This window comes from Microchirus variegatus, assembly GCF_963457635.1.
Source record: "Microchirus variegatus genome assembly, chromosome: 12".
Classification (NCBI taxonomy): domain Eukaryota; kingdom Metazoa; phylum Chordata; class Actinopteri; order Pleuronectiformes; family Soleidae; genus Microchirus; species Microchirus variegatus.
The window spans coordinates 9,215,513-9,230,011 of record NC_139813.1 but is presented as its reverse complement, the minus strand read 5'-3'; the positions used below and the strand labels follow the sequence as shown (position 1 = coordinate 9,230,011).

At 40.6% G+C, this 14,499-nt stretch overlaps 1 protein-coding gene across 1 annotated transcript; it reads right to left on the bottom strand.

Moving 5' to 3' along the window:
• Positions 1–2,202: 2,202 nt before the first annotated feature.
• On the bottom strand, positions 2,203–14,426 carry tdrd6a (tudor domain containing 6a; the record flags this gene model as incomplete). Its single annotated transcript, XM_083898506.1, has 12 exons — positions 2,203–2,223; positions 2,782–2,846; positions 2,978–3,041; positions 6,550–6,620; positions 6,714–6,759; positions 6,849–6,916; positions 7,391–7,433; positions 7,571–7,629; positions 7,847–7,901; positions 8,297–8,377; positions 8,466–8,530; positions 8,636–14,426. The coding sequence occupies 12 exons, from the start codon at positions 14,424–14,426 to the stop codon at positions 2,203–2,205; spliced, it is 6,429 nt and encodes a 2,142-aa protein (XP_083754632.1).
• Between the last annotated feature and the right edge of the window lie 73 nt (positions 14,427–14,499).

The window sequence follows — 14,499 nt, the reverse complement described above, 5'->3', positions numbered from 1 at the left end:
AGGGCTGTAACGATATGCGTATCGAAATCGAAATTACGATATTCAGAGCCACGAACCTGTGTCGTGGCTGAGAAAACAGAATCGCGAAACGCCCTTTCTAACTCCCAGTTATTTTTCCAGTCAGCCACATGATATGAGCCGTTAGTGCTACCAAACTTGTTTTTATTAGGGGTGTCAAATTATCGCGTTTATTGTGATTAATTAATTACAGTCATCATTAACGCGTTATGTTTTTTAATCGCGTTAATCTCTTCTTTACTGCGTCAGACAGAGCGACAAAAGCGTCATAAAACCATGTCTAACTTTAACAAACACAGACATACTACATACCCACAGCAAGGTCAGAAACTCAGCTAAAAGCTCATATAAACCATTCTTATGTTCACCAAACACAGTTAAAACACCGATGGAGTAAACCCGCAGGAGCGGAAAAAACCTGTTACAGCGCACACATTGAAAAGCGGCACCGGATCGTCAGCGTGATTATGTAAACAGCGGAGAATTCACAGATTCTAACGGTACCATTTTTATCACTCTACGAACAAGATTCACGGATCCAGCCCCAAAATAAGAGCAAAACAACTGACTTTCAAGAAATACAAGCGGAAATGTTGTCTTACCTTTGCTGTTTATCAAAACAAGTTATTTCCACTGGAACAAAACTGCTTCTCATGAAGAACTACACTTCCCAGCATGCTTTGGGGACAAATCCCAGTCTGATTGATCATTTACTTTGTATTTTTCAACAGTATTATTTTGTTACAGAAAAAAGAGAAATCTTTGGTTATTTATTTATTTATTTATGTTCAAATCTGTTCAGTGTTCCAAAATATTTGTTATTAAATGTTACATTAAGTTGCTATATAAGTAAATGTTTGAATAAAATGTTTTTTAAATCTAAAAAAAATTGTGGAATGTATCGAATCATGGGTCAAAAATCGTGATACAAATCGAATCGTGAATTTGTGTATCGTTACAGCCCTAGTTCACACACCCATCCGCTGTGCAGCACAGTAGGAAAGCTGGAGCCTTGAGACAGAAATTTCTCGCAGTAATCCAAAAACACATGTACTGGAAACACAAAGTAACAGATGTTTCACCAACCGACTGGAGTGTCGATGTAGATACGTAAAATACCATTACAGTGTCAACTGGGGGCTTTTATTCTGAAAACAAACTAGACACGTGTATCGGTGTTTGACTTCTAGTTCCGCTCGCGCTAAATTCTGCTGAAGTGAAGCATTGTGGTCCATTGTCCGGTAAAAATGGAACTCTTTCCTATTCTCTGTATAAGCAAGGGACTGCTCGAGCAACGACGCAGCCAATACACGGCATAAGACAGTGGAAGCTGAGACATTTTCTAAAGTGGATGCCGTAACGGAGACGCATACGCATTGAGTGGAATCCCAGGGGAATTGCATGCAGCTTAAAATGACTCACCAAAGCTGTAATCAGGGGAAGACGTTTCTTTACAAACATCGCTCTCCTGAAAATCCTGGAAAAATCATCAGGAAATTTAATGCAATGATATAGAATAGTTCAAACAGTACAGTAATGATTACCAGTGATGAGTGAAATGTTTGATTTTCATTGTTTTGACACTGATGTTCACACAGTGAGTGAGCATCAGAACACAATCAGGTTGGCCAGTAATTCAGTAACAATATGTATCGTACAGAATTTTCTTCAATAGCAATATGGCAAAATTCAATGTAAGTTTATGCATCATGGAAACAAAAGTGTTTGGTGTTTTATGAAAATAAATATGTTTAAAAACACATTTTACTGGTCAGACCAATTTGAAAAATGTCATACATCATTTACTTTTTGCTACAACTGCTGAGAAACAGAGCCGACAATAAAACTGCACAATGGAGTGAACCTGAGATCTAACAGATCCTGTTCAGACCTGCTATTAACATCCGGCCTGATCCAGTCACAAGTACACACACAAACATCTGCAGTCAGACAAACGTGTTATCCTCATGAATAGAGATGATGCATTTGCATACAAAGGAGGGAATGTATGCTCTGATTGTGTTCAAAAGGAAGTGCATTCAGAACAAATGCTGTTGCTTTTGAATAAAACAAGATAACAGTTACATTCAACTCTTTATCAAGTAGTTCACACAATGCTGATGAAGTCGAGCAGCTCCACACAACTCTCTCTGTTTCTCAGAATAGCAGTGTTTAGATCTTGTGTCAACCACTGACATTCCCACACTGCACACAGGAAATGATCCATGTCAAGACACAGGCAAGTGAAAACACCATGAAGTGCCCATGCAAAACATTCTCAAAAGTCATTTGGCAGATAAATGCTTCTTGTCCCTGCCCGCCCCTGTATGGGTATATACATTCCAACGCTCCCTCAGTCAGGTCTGATAGTATAGTACTTGACAGCCTGTTTTTTGAGAAATAATTGTGCATGATTTCTGTTCATGAAGACCAAACTGAGGCAGAACAATAACAACAATGACCACAAATCACACACACTGCTGCATTAATGCCAACAGTCACACTTTGATCAATCACTACTTGTGATCAGATTGCTCAGGACATACACACTCAGTGAATCCCACCACACAGCCTGACTGCAGGCAATGACCCCAGACACTTTAAGTCTTGTTTCAAGTATATTCTCAGCATCTGAATTATCAAATATGATGCAAGTAGATTTACATCGTACCTTTTTACTTCTCAACGCCTTCTGCTTTCAAACATCACGTTTTATATTCACATTTAGATATAAACCCTCTGGTGTTAGAATGAACTGGTTACCTCTTGTTTGGGTGGTGTGTGTTCCATCTTCTCACTGTCCTCTGTTTCAGTTTGTGGATGTTTGTCTGAAAGAACAAGGAGATAATGGTATAATGAGGATTATAAACCGGCAGCAGGGTGTGCAGTGATTATTCATCTAGGAGAAGGAATTCTCTGTAATTTTGGGGGAATAATTCTCCATCATCAAGTTTGATACCTGTGGAGACATCTGTCAAACAAATATCTTCAGCAGTATTGGGCAACTCATCCACAGGGCTAGTCTGAAGAACATAAAAAGAAAATTCACTCAACACATGTGGTGTGATTTTTTCCCATTAATGTTAGAAAGTGGATTATCGTTTGTCATGTTACCAAATCTGGACAGTCGGATTGTGGCTCAGTGTCACTCAATGGCAAAGCTGTAATCACAGAAGCATGTGAATATGGCAACGATACAATCTGACAACAAATAAATGAAATGAATGCACACAACACAACATCAACTACAAACCAGGAAGTTTGTCTTCGTGAAGAGCAGAAATGACTTCTTCAGGCGTGGAGTTATCCTAGAGACGGAGAAGAAGTCAATACTGCTAACTGAGGTTACTTTACACTTATCTTTCCAGAGTTTTGGTTTTGTGTCTGTGATTTACAGACTCTACACTCTGGTGTTTATACAGGTGGCAAGAGACGCCACAGCAAAATTGTTATTATGATAATGCAGTGCACTGACAGCTGAAAATTAAAGCATGTCGATTATATTCTCATAAATATATCGACTGAAATGGACAAATAACTGAATGCAGGTGATGCACTTAATAATCATGAGAAATTATTTAACCGCAATGTATTTTCAACCAAATAAAAAAGAAATGCAAAATGTTAAACTGGCAGAAGTTTGTCAAGTTTAGAAGTATTACACAATTGCACAGTCTGACCATGATCAACTCCAATCAACTGAATTAAAACAGCCTTTACCTCATCAGGTTTTACCTCATCCTGCAGAGACATGTCTCCAATTTCCATATCGTGCTCTAAAATGGCTCCTGTAAGAAATGAATACAAATCTCTCGCTGTATCATCACACTGTACAAAATAAAATAACACCATAGGACATATGAGGCACAGTCATTCTGTGGATAAGGCAAATTAGTTGCTTTGGTGGTAATAAAAGTAATCAGTTTGTAAATATTCAAATACACACACATAAAACACTGCTGAGATAAAAACAGTCCAAGATTTGATTAGATTAATTAAACCCCTCTTTATTTGTATTTTGTATAATTGTTCTTAGAAATGACTCACCAAGTACTTTGTCCTGGACCTGAAATTTAAGAAATTATTCAATTTAATGGTAAATAAATACACTTTCAGGAATTCAATTAACTGCTCTGATTCCCATTCGGATTAATTACCATTAAAACAAACATGGAATTAAAATAAATATGGAAATAGCGATTAAATAGCAATCTCTGATTTAGTCCTTGTCGTGAAATTGGGTGCCAGACGAGCCTGTGTTGAGTATTTTCAAAAACTGCTGATCTGAGATTTTTTACACAACAGATTCTAGAGTTTCACTCAGAAACAAAAAACAGCCAATGAGCAGAAGCTTGGTGGATAGAAACACCTTGTTGAAGAGAGAGGTCAGAGTAGAGTGGTGAGACAGCAGAGCAGGATACAACAGCACAAAAGCTTTCATCAGCCAAAAACTGAAATCTGAGGCTGCAGTAGGCAGATTTACCACAACTGAACTGGACTGATAAATCTGTTTTTCTGCTGTTGGCTGGAGACGGTGGCTCACAATTCATCTCAGTTTCTTCTGTTGATACCCCTCCAGCAGGATCATGCAACAAGTTACCAATGTTTCAGTTGTCTCCGACTGATTTAATGCATGATCGGACAGAAGCTTCAAAAGGTCATTCTCCTCTGACCTCTGGCATCAAACAAGGCATTTTCACCAGATCTGTTAGTCACTGGATGTTTCTCTTTTTCAGACCATTCTGTGAAATCCCTAGAGATGACTGTGTGTGGAAATGCCAATAGAACACTTTCTGAAATGATTGCTGGGCTTTGTCATCATTTGACATGGCAATGCTTTTTTGAAAATATGATAGAAAAGATGGGCTTTCAAGCATAAAGGCCATTTTCAAAAAAATGTAATTAAAATGTTAAAGTCCAGTGCATGGGTGCTAGTAAGGTAAAAGTAATGAAGGGATCAGAGCATGTTAAGAGGAGCAGCTTTAAGATGCATTCAAGAAACATCTTCAATTTCGCAATATCTGCAAATAGACACGCATTCAACTAGGGCTGGGCGATATATCGATATTTAAGATATATCAATATATTTTTTAAATTATTTTATATTTTATGGAATTAGACCATATCGCGTATATCGATATTAAAAATAATAAATTAGCGCTGTGATCCTTGCTCCAGACAAGCCGCTGACCGGAGCTCTCTGCATTGCTCCTCTTGCCCCGCCGCTCTTTCATGCACAGAGAGGGGAGGGGCAGGAACAGACACTCCGCTTCACATGGAGAAAGCAGCAACGTCTGCGGAGCGTGCGGAGGAGAGCGTCTGGGTTAGTAAAAGAAAAAGCAGTGGCTCAATCATTTCTAGATGTTTTGGATACAAATCATCGGACAAGCAACAAAACCACGCTATATGTAGGGAGTGCCATAAGCATGTTGCAGCCAGCGATGGAAGCAATACGAATCTTTTTCACCACTTAAAAACGTGGCACAAAGTGCAATATGCAGAGTGTGTGAAACTGCGCGCTGCAGAACCCACAGGCGCAAGCCGTCCACAACCCGACAAAACTCCAGACAAGTGGTGTGCAATAACAAAAGCGGTATCCTTTCACATTGCCAAAGACACGTTAATGAAAAGCTAATGAAAACGATGGACCCGAGTCCATCCCAGTTCCCAGTCGCAACTATTGTGCACGAGAAGCACTGCCACAAATGTGAAGTCAGACAGAGCCTTGCAAAACGGCTCGCTAACGTCACCCATTTAGCATTGACCAGCGATATGTGGTCAAGCAGCACATGTGACAGCACTACTGTTTATCAAAGTAAAATAAAAGAGGGGGAAATGTTTATTGAGTTGCTGCTCTGTTTCTTGTGCAACTGGTCGAGACTGTTCAGATAAGTTAACAAAACGGTAATCTGAAGCTGATATTTAAAAATGTTTTTCTGAAAATGAGCACTTTATTTTGTTGTCTCTATATATAAATGCTGTCCTTTACTAGGGTTTGTCATATTTTGTTCTTTTATAAGAAAAGAAAATCTGTAATTTGATTTTCAAAAGCCATTTATAGTTGTCAAACTAAAACATTTTGATATTGTACTTTTCTCATATACACACATTTAAATTCAGAAAAAGATTGGCCTATTTTATAGGCTATTTTTATTTTATTTTTTTATTTAAATGTGCACCTTATGGAGCTTTGATTTTATAAAAGGCACTCCTGTTGTTATACAGTGTTTATGTTTTCATTTTATTATTATATGAGTAGTTTTCAATAAAACTACTCATATTTGGCTTTGACTTTGACTGAGCATTTCATTTCACAGCTCTCACTTTGCGGAAAAAATATCAAGATATATATCGTATATCGTAATTCAACCAAAATATATCGAGATGTGACTTTTGGTCCATATCGCCCAGCCCTACATTCAAGAAATTAGCTAGTAACTTTTTTTTAAATCACTGCAATTTGTTGATATACCATTCTTCAGTTCAGTTTTTGTTGACCCTGGGATGAAACCAACAAGCATAAACTCTTACTGTGATGCAAGTGATCATGTCATCTTCTTCAGCACTGGTGACTTTGCGGTCACCACTTGGATCATGTGTACCTGCAGTGCAGAGTGAGGAAAATCAGCTCACCGTTCATCTAACACATAGTAAACATTAACGTTCCTGGAACATTCTGTAGTGAAGTCTGATACCTGTGCAGGCATCTATCAAACACGTCACCTCTTCAAACTCATCACCCTAAACAGCAAAACAACAGATTTCACTTTTCAGACATGGCAAGTTTTGCAACTTGATTGATGAATATTTAATCTAATGTAATTCATTACCATCATGTCTGTAGAGGCAGCTGCACAGGTTTGAGACTGGCTGGTTTCATCAGTGTCAACTACCAGAGCTGAGGAAGCAGAGACATGAACAATCACTATAACAAGCTTTGCATTTAAAAACCGAGAAATGCAAGTTAATCCCAATTTTCAAAAATATGGTACAAGAAAATGCACATTTATGTATGTTTCCATTCGCTGTTGTTAAGCAAATATTTGGAGTTATGATCAGTAGGTGGCAAAGTCTGTGTCACCACAGAAAGATTAAAAGGTTCCCTTCATCCAAATCATACCTCATCTTGCTCACCACATATGCCCCTTTTCAATCGTTATGTGCAGGCTGATAAAACTCCACCCTATATTAAAAAACTATACACTTTTTCGTGTGTTCAAAAAAGTACCTGGATTACCAATACCTCTCCCCTTATCTCTACATGTTATTTTAAACATACACTTTGTACAAATACAGTACATGTTAAATTCATTTTCAAAAAGACAGAAGGTTGACTACAAAAGTAAGAGATAATGGCAACAACAGTATGTACCTTCATGATGAGCACAGGCCTCGTCTTCCGTCATGAAGTCGGTCTGAAACATAACATTATCCATCATTCATCTGCCTGTTTTATATCATGCAAGACTGTCTTGTGCAGCTTATCAAAACTGTCATGTACTGCAACAGGTTCAGCTCCTTATTCACTAATCATAAGAAAAAAAGGATTTACCTCAATATATGCAACACATGGCATCTCTGAGACGCCACAGTCAGCTTGATCTGGAGCATCTGGGGAGACGAACAGTCATTTCACATCACGCATACTGTGTATTACTATGTTTTTACTACATTTATTGTGGATGAAGCAAAATTGAGTGGTTGTAGCAGCGTAGTTGAATGTCAAAATGTGTATCTGCTACACAAAATGTGTAGAGGTTGGCAGGTCTGTATGGAGTGTTGTGTGATTTATTTTTATTTATTATTTTTTTAATTAGGAACTGCTTACCACACAATTGCTGGTCAGGAAGCACAGGGGAGGACAGCACCAAGTCATTATCAAGCTGTTGGAGGACAAACGCATAATTACATGGTATATGGACAGCTCTCTTTAGTAAAGGTTGCATACTACTCCATCCAATTACAAGAAAAACATCAATCAATTTTTGAATTTTTACGAATGGCGCTGTTGTAGACACAGCAGTTACACCATCTTGTCACACCAGATGCAGAGTCAACAAGAAAATGCGATAACTTCATAAGTTTCTTTTGAAATGGTGATATTATATTGTTGTATATTTTGGGATATAAGTGCAGCTTAAATTAACTGCAGAGTGATTAATATTTCAATAGTATGAAAGGTTTGATAAATTTGTGCAATATGACAAAAAAAATAAAATCACTGCTGGGACATCCCCAATTATGTACCGTTTGGAATGATACAAACAAATATATTCACCTGCTCCAAGTCTTCAGAAATTACATCTATGCACTCATGTAGGTTAATACTCTCCCTGGGATGAAATGTATCACGTGGAACCTTCAGAGAAAAGATAACACAGATCAGACTGTGCTGTGTCGAAATCTTCACACACAGTATATGCAAAAGTCTCAGTAACACAATTTACCATTTTCACTGCTGTCACACTGGTGAGAGAGCAGTCACCCACTGTGGCAATTTTACCGGTTGAAACTGCAAATGCAAAGGAAATAAAAAAACAAAATGATTCACTTTATACAATCATTACCGACAACATGACAACAAGTTGAACTCAGCTGTGACTTACATATAACTTACCAGAATAAACTATGGCATCATAGCTGCTTCCCATGTTGTAGGTCTTCACCTCTTCAGTTGAAGATGCCACCTCTTTTGCTGGAATCTCTGACTTGTCCGTGTCCTCTTTATCATCTACTGGACACTCCATGTCATCTGGTTCGACAGTGTCCAACACTGAAACACTGTCCTCTTCAGGGATTTTGTCACTTTCACAAACGTCGTCATCAGAGTTCAAGATAAGAATATCTTGGTCATTAGGTGAAGGTTCTATGGAGTCTTCTGTGTCTTTGGACTCAGTCTGAAGTAGCATCACAGTGTGGATTGTGTTCGCTTCTTCAATGGAATCACTTTTTTCATGTCGAGCCATCATATTGCATGCAGATGATGTCCGATACCTCACTTGGGATTCAGAAGAGTCTAAATCTTTGGGGGTCTCATTGGCCTGTGGACTACAGACTAGTTTGGCCTCATCTGATCTGAACTTTTCTTCAGTGTGCTCTCTCTGAGGGTGAATGTCTTGGCTTTTGGGGTACTGTGGTTGATCCTCAGGTTGGGTAGCCTCTTCTTTGGGGGTCTCATTGGTCTTCGGACTACAGACTAGTTTACCCTCATCTGCTCTGTGAGGGTCAACAAGCTTTTTAGAAAACTGTTCTTCACTGTGCTCTTTCTGAGGGAGAATGTCTTGGCTTTTGGAATACTCTGGTTGATCCACAGTTTGTGCAACCTCTTTCACAGCTGGGTCATTTTGCAGTGACGGTTCAAACGACGTAGTCAGTTCACCTGTGTCAGGTTTGTTTTCTGTTGTGGAACTTTTCCACCATGTTTTCATCACGTCATTCATGATCTGGCCATCACATTCCACCTGCACAAAGTATTTGATGGTTTTGTCATCCCTGGTTAATCTGCCAATAGTCAACTTTAACAACTTGTCTATTGTGCGTGCACAAAACTCATCTACCGCGCCACTGGCCCAAGAGCCACATGAACAATTAAAGCCTTCAAGCTCACACAAAAAGGCCTGGGGAGGCAGGACCACCAAATCAACTGGTATTTCCTTCACATCTGTAATGGAGACTTGGGACTTGTTTCCATAATCCACAAAAATCACAGACAGTTCATCTCCTTTTCTGTCAGCTACCTCTGCACGGTACCAAAGATGATCATCTGAAAAGAGGACAATACACGGGCTGCCAGGGGAAAGGGTGTCTGGGTCAATGTGCTTGTGGTTTACTGCATTCCCAACTTCTGAGACACCAGATGTGATCTTCTCAAGTTCTTCTGAGTCAGCACTCTGACACCAAAAGGAATGAGCATCATTTACACTTGTGATGTAGCTCTGTAACTGTTGTCCCTTTAAAAACTCTTTTTGACGGTATTGTAGAGAGCATGGGTTCAATGGTGGCTTCTCCGTGTCCTGTTGAGTTTTTACTTTCACCTGTTCCTGTTTCTCCACTGCAAATTCAGAACCATCAGCTGAACAAGTAGTAGGTACTTTGCAAGTGGCATTAACACCACTGTCTTCCAGGCTGACTTCCCACACAGATCCTGACTGCCTGATGAACCGGCACTTGAGGTGCTTTTCTCCTTCACCACATACTGCTTTAAAAGATGACAGCACTTCTGGTACAAGCATTTCCTCTTTTTCACAAGTGACACCACTCAGCATGCAGTGTGTGCTGTACATAGGTAGTAGTAAAAGAGACTGATGAAGTCTGCCCAGCTTGGAAATTGGTGTCATTACTGAATTTCCAAAATCAATAAACTCAACATGAGCAATTGAGTTGCTGTGGATTTCTTTCACAACAGCTCTGTACCATGAGGAGTCATCTGCAAACTCTGCTTGAACAAGGTCACCTGGATGAACCTCAATGATGACATTGGTTTTTGGGAGAGATGTGGGATCATTGAGGCTTTCAGCAACAGAAAATATTTCATCCTCATCCCTGACAAGTTGAAGGTAGAAACTCAATGGGCTGTTGCAGTGTGAGACATAAACGTCAGCTTCCAAACCTGGTGTTATTGATTTTGAAGGCAAGTCTGCAAGTTTAGGGAGTTGTTCCACAGTTTCCTTCGGAGCGTCTGTATGAGAGGTCTTGGACTTGACCATTTGGTTGGTGTCAGTGGACAGATTCTCTTTTCTTGGTTTGACATGGTCACTTTTCGCATTCTCAGAACCATTTCCCATATCACTTGGTGTTATTTCACAGGACTGTCGCTGGGGAGGAGGTGTGTACAGCTGTAATGGCACAGCCTTGACCTTCTGGTTATTTTCACAAGCATAGCGTGAAGGCTTCGTTGCAGACGTCTTGACAGGTTTTGGCTCATCCCTCATTTGGAATGCTGGTTTTGGGGCAGAGTAACTACTTTGATTGACATTTTGTGTTTGGTCATCCATTTCTGTAGTTTGCTTCGAAAAATATTTTGGGGGCCTGTGCTCTTGTCTCACTGCTTTCTGGCGATGGTTGACAATGCTCTCTTTTGTGTTCATCTCGATGTTAAACATCTTCTTCATCTTTGAATTAATCTGAGTGTTTTTGTGATACAGTTCGACCAGCAGTTTTCCATCAGGTTCTCTGGCCACAACTAGAGCTCGGAATTTCAATTCTGTTGCAAACTTTTCAAACCAGCTGTTGACCTCTTTTGCAACAGTAGCAGGGACATCAGAGAGACCACAGACAACTGCTTGCACGGGTACAGACATGACATCATTAGCCTCTTTGGGTACTGGAAGCAAGTCGGATTTGTTCACCTCAATAGTGTCGCCATAATCCACAAAGTGAACCAGGATTGCTGGCTTTGTGGTCTTGATCTTAGCCCTGTACCAGTGTCCGTCAGTGTACTTGGCAAAGCACAAAGTTCCAAACAATGATGGGAGTTTTACATTCTCTAGCTGATGGCAAAGTTTTCCTATTTTCATCTTGAGATTTTCTATCACATCAGTGTTCCGCTCAAGCTGACAGTAAAACTGGCCGACAGTGTTCACGCATGTGACTGTCATCTGTTCCTCTGTCCCAGTTTTCACATTGTGCGTTGAGTAGTAGTATGTGCCCAGATGGAAAGAGGGTCCAGAGACATTTTTGGGAAGGGCACTTTTGACAAGATTGACCATGCTGGTGCAGATGCTCTCAAATGGAGTCTCTAGATCCACAATGTTGAAAAGAATCTTCTGCTCTCTGTACATGACAGCATATATGGTGCACTTTAAAGTCACAAAGTTAGAAGCAGCAGTTTCCACAAATTTGTGGAATCTTGCAACTGCAACATCATTCCACTCATTGATGGCAGATGAGGGGTCAACAGGGTTCAACAGACTGCATCGAAAAGCTTGACCAGGCAGAGTGAGAAACTCTGGCCTTATCTTTCTCAGGTCATACATGGAGATGGTTGCTGCCTGACCAAAATCAACAAACAACACATCCACATGAGGTGTTTTGTGTTTGTCGATTACAATTGCTCTGTACCACATTCCATTAGCAGGATGACGTGCAACACAAGCCATGTCTACATTAGGCTGAAATTCACTACCTGCATAGTGAGCCTGTATGTCACGCATTAGCAAATTCAAATGACTTGAATTTTGCAGAAGTTGGCACCAGAAGTCATTTGGGCTTTCGATGTGGGACACAGAAACATCAAGAACACTCCCAATGCGAAACATGTGCTCCTTGAAGGAAGAAATTCTTTCCCCAATGACAGGGTCAATGGTGTTGTGTGGCTGGAAAGACAATCCCTTGTTCCCTTGAACATCTGTGAATCTGACTTGTGGATGTTGTGAGAGAGGCAGAGTGGCAGGTTGGAAGGACACACTGCCTTTAATTTGGCTCGATGCCTCAGCCCTTTCAGCAAAGTTAGAAGTACACATCAATGTACTGAGGTCTTTTTCCTGCAGAGATTCTGGGTCCATTAGCTGTACAGCATAGTACTCATCATGTATTGCCATCACATGAACATTCAGTACTTTGTCTGTGACTGTTTTGGTGAAAAACTCAGAGGCAATTCTACTCCATCTCCCATCTGTGGGTTTGACACCAGCCAGGCTGCATTTCAGAGCAAGCCGTGGTAGCTTTTTGAGCTCGTCAGGAAGAAATCTGATATTATTCCTTTCAATGGCTTCTGTGTTTCCATAATCAACAAAAAACACCTTGATTTGTGTCTCATCAACTTCAGACACAACTGCTCTGTAGAAGTCACCATCTTCTGCCTTGGCAGCACAGTACAGCCCCACAGTTGGCTCTCTCACCACGTCTTTGTTCTCTGACTCTTTGTACAAATGATAGATAGCGTCCATCAGTTTATCCAGCTCATTCACATAGTTCTGCGTTTGGACCCAAAACTCTGATGGGTTGGATACATGGAGAACAAATGCCACATGCGTTGAGTTCAGTGACAGCTCCTCTGCTGCTAACCTTTCAACTACTCCTTTCCCTTCTTTTTCCTCTTCAGTCTTCACAGATGTCAACATCTTTCTTTTTCCTTGCTGGGCTTGATATTCATGGCTATATGCAGGGCTGTGAAGGGCAAAATCTTTTAGTGTCTTCTCATACTCCAGCAAACAGCTTTCCTTAGACCCAAACAGACTGTTAATGTCTGTATTATCATCACCATAGAGAGTGACATAGTGTACACCCTCAGCCATGCTTTGGTACTCAAATTTAGCAATCACAGTCTTGCACAAAAGAAGGTTTCTCAGAAACTCAATCTGGCTCGTTGTCCATCCAATGCCTCTGTCAATGATTCCATGTAGGGAACAGATGTAGGTCACAACAGGCATCCTGAGGAATTCTGAAGCCAGTGGTCTCACCTTATCCAACTGAACAAGCTGTTTTGTTCCATAGTCAATGTTCAAAACTTCCACGCCTCCATTGTTTGGGAATACCTGTTGTAGAACAGACCGGTACCATCTGCCATCACTTCCTCTTGCAGCACAGGGAAAACCAATCATTTCTGGACCCACAGTGCAACTCATCATTCTGCCCTCACAACATTGTGTGATTTTCTCTGAGAGTTTCTTCAACTCTTGTGAGAAGACCTTTAACTGGCAAAAGATCCTCTGTGGATTTGTAACTTCAGTGACTATGACCGTCTCCACAGTTCCTGCCGGAAGTTCTGGGACCATGAAGAGCTCTTGCTTGTGCAGTCTCACACCTGCATCCATAGAGATCAGTTGAGTCTGTGATGACACTTGGGCTACACCGGTGGACTTCAGTGACATGAGCATGAACTTGTGGAACATGTCTGGAGACAACTTCTTGGCAAATCCCATCTCATACATTTGTTTGGTGAGGTAGGGGATGTGCAGGACAAATGTTCTCTGGGACACCAGTACATCTTGCACATGTGCTTTCACAGATCTCCCAGAGAGAGTTTTCAAAAACTCGAGAGCTACTGGAGACCATCTGCCCTCAGTTGAGAGTGGTAATATATTAGCTAGCACACAAAATTCCACTTCAGGCGGTAGGAGGAAGTGTTCCTTTTTACCCCATGCCAGCTTGTTTGTGGTGGTGCAAGACGTCACCCCTTTGTCAAAGAGAAACACACTGAATTTTGACCCATTTCTTGAGACAATGCGGGCCCTGTTCCAAATGCCATCTACATGAACTAAGCATTTATCACCAGGGTTTCCTTCATGTTCTTCAAATGTTTTTCCAACAGATTGAATGTCTTGAGCCAAGCACTCGTATTCTTCAGTCCTCTCCAAGCTAAATTTTCCCCAGAACTCTACAAACGTACAAAGTGGATGCAAGTGGACCCTGGTTATGAAAATAGTTACATCTGATCCTTGTGCTGGGAGTGCTTGGACTGAGGACATCGTGGCAGTTCCTTAAAAATCAACCACCCATGATCCGTCATCGGTCATCCACACTGCTGTTTCAGCACTGGAT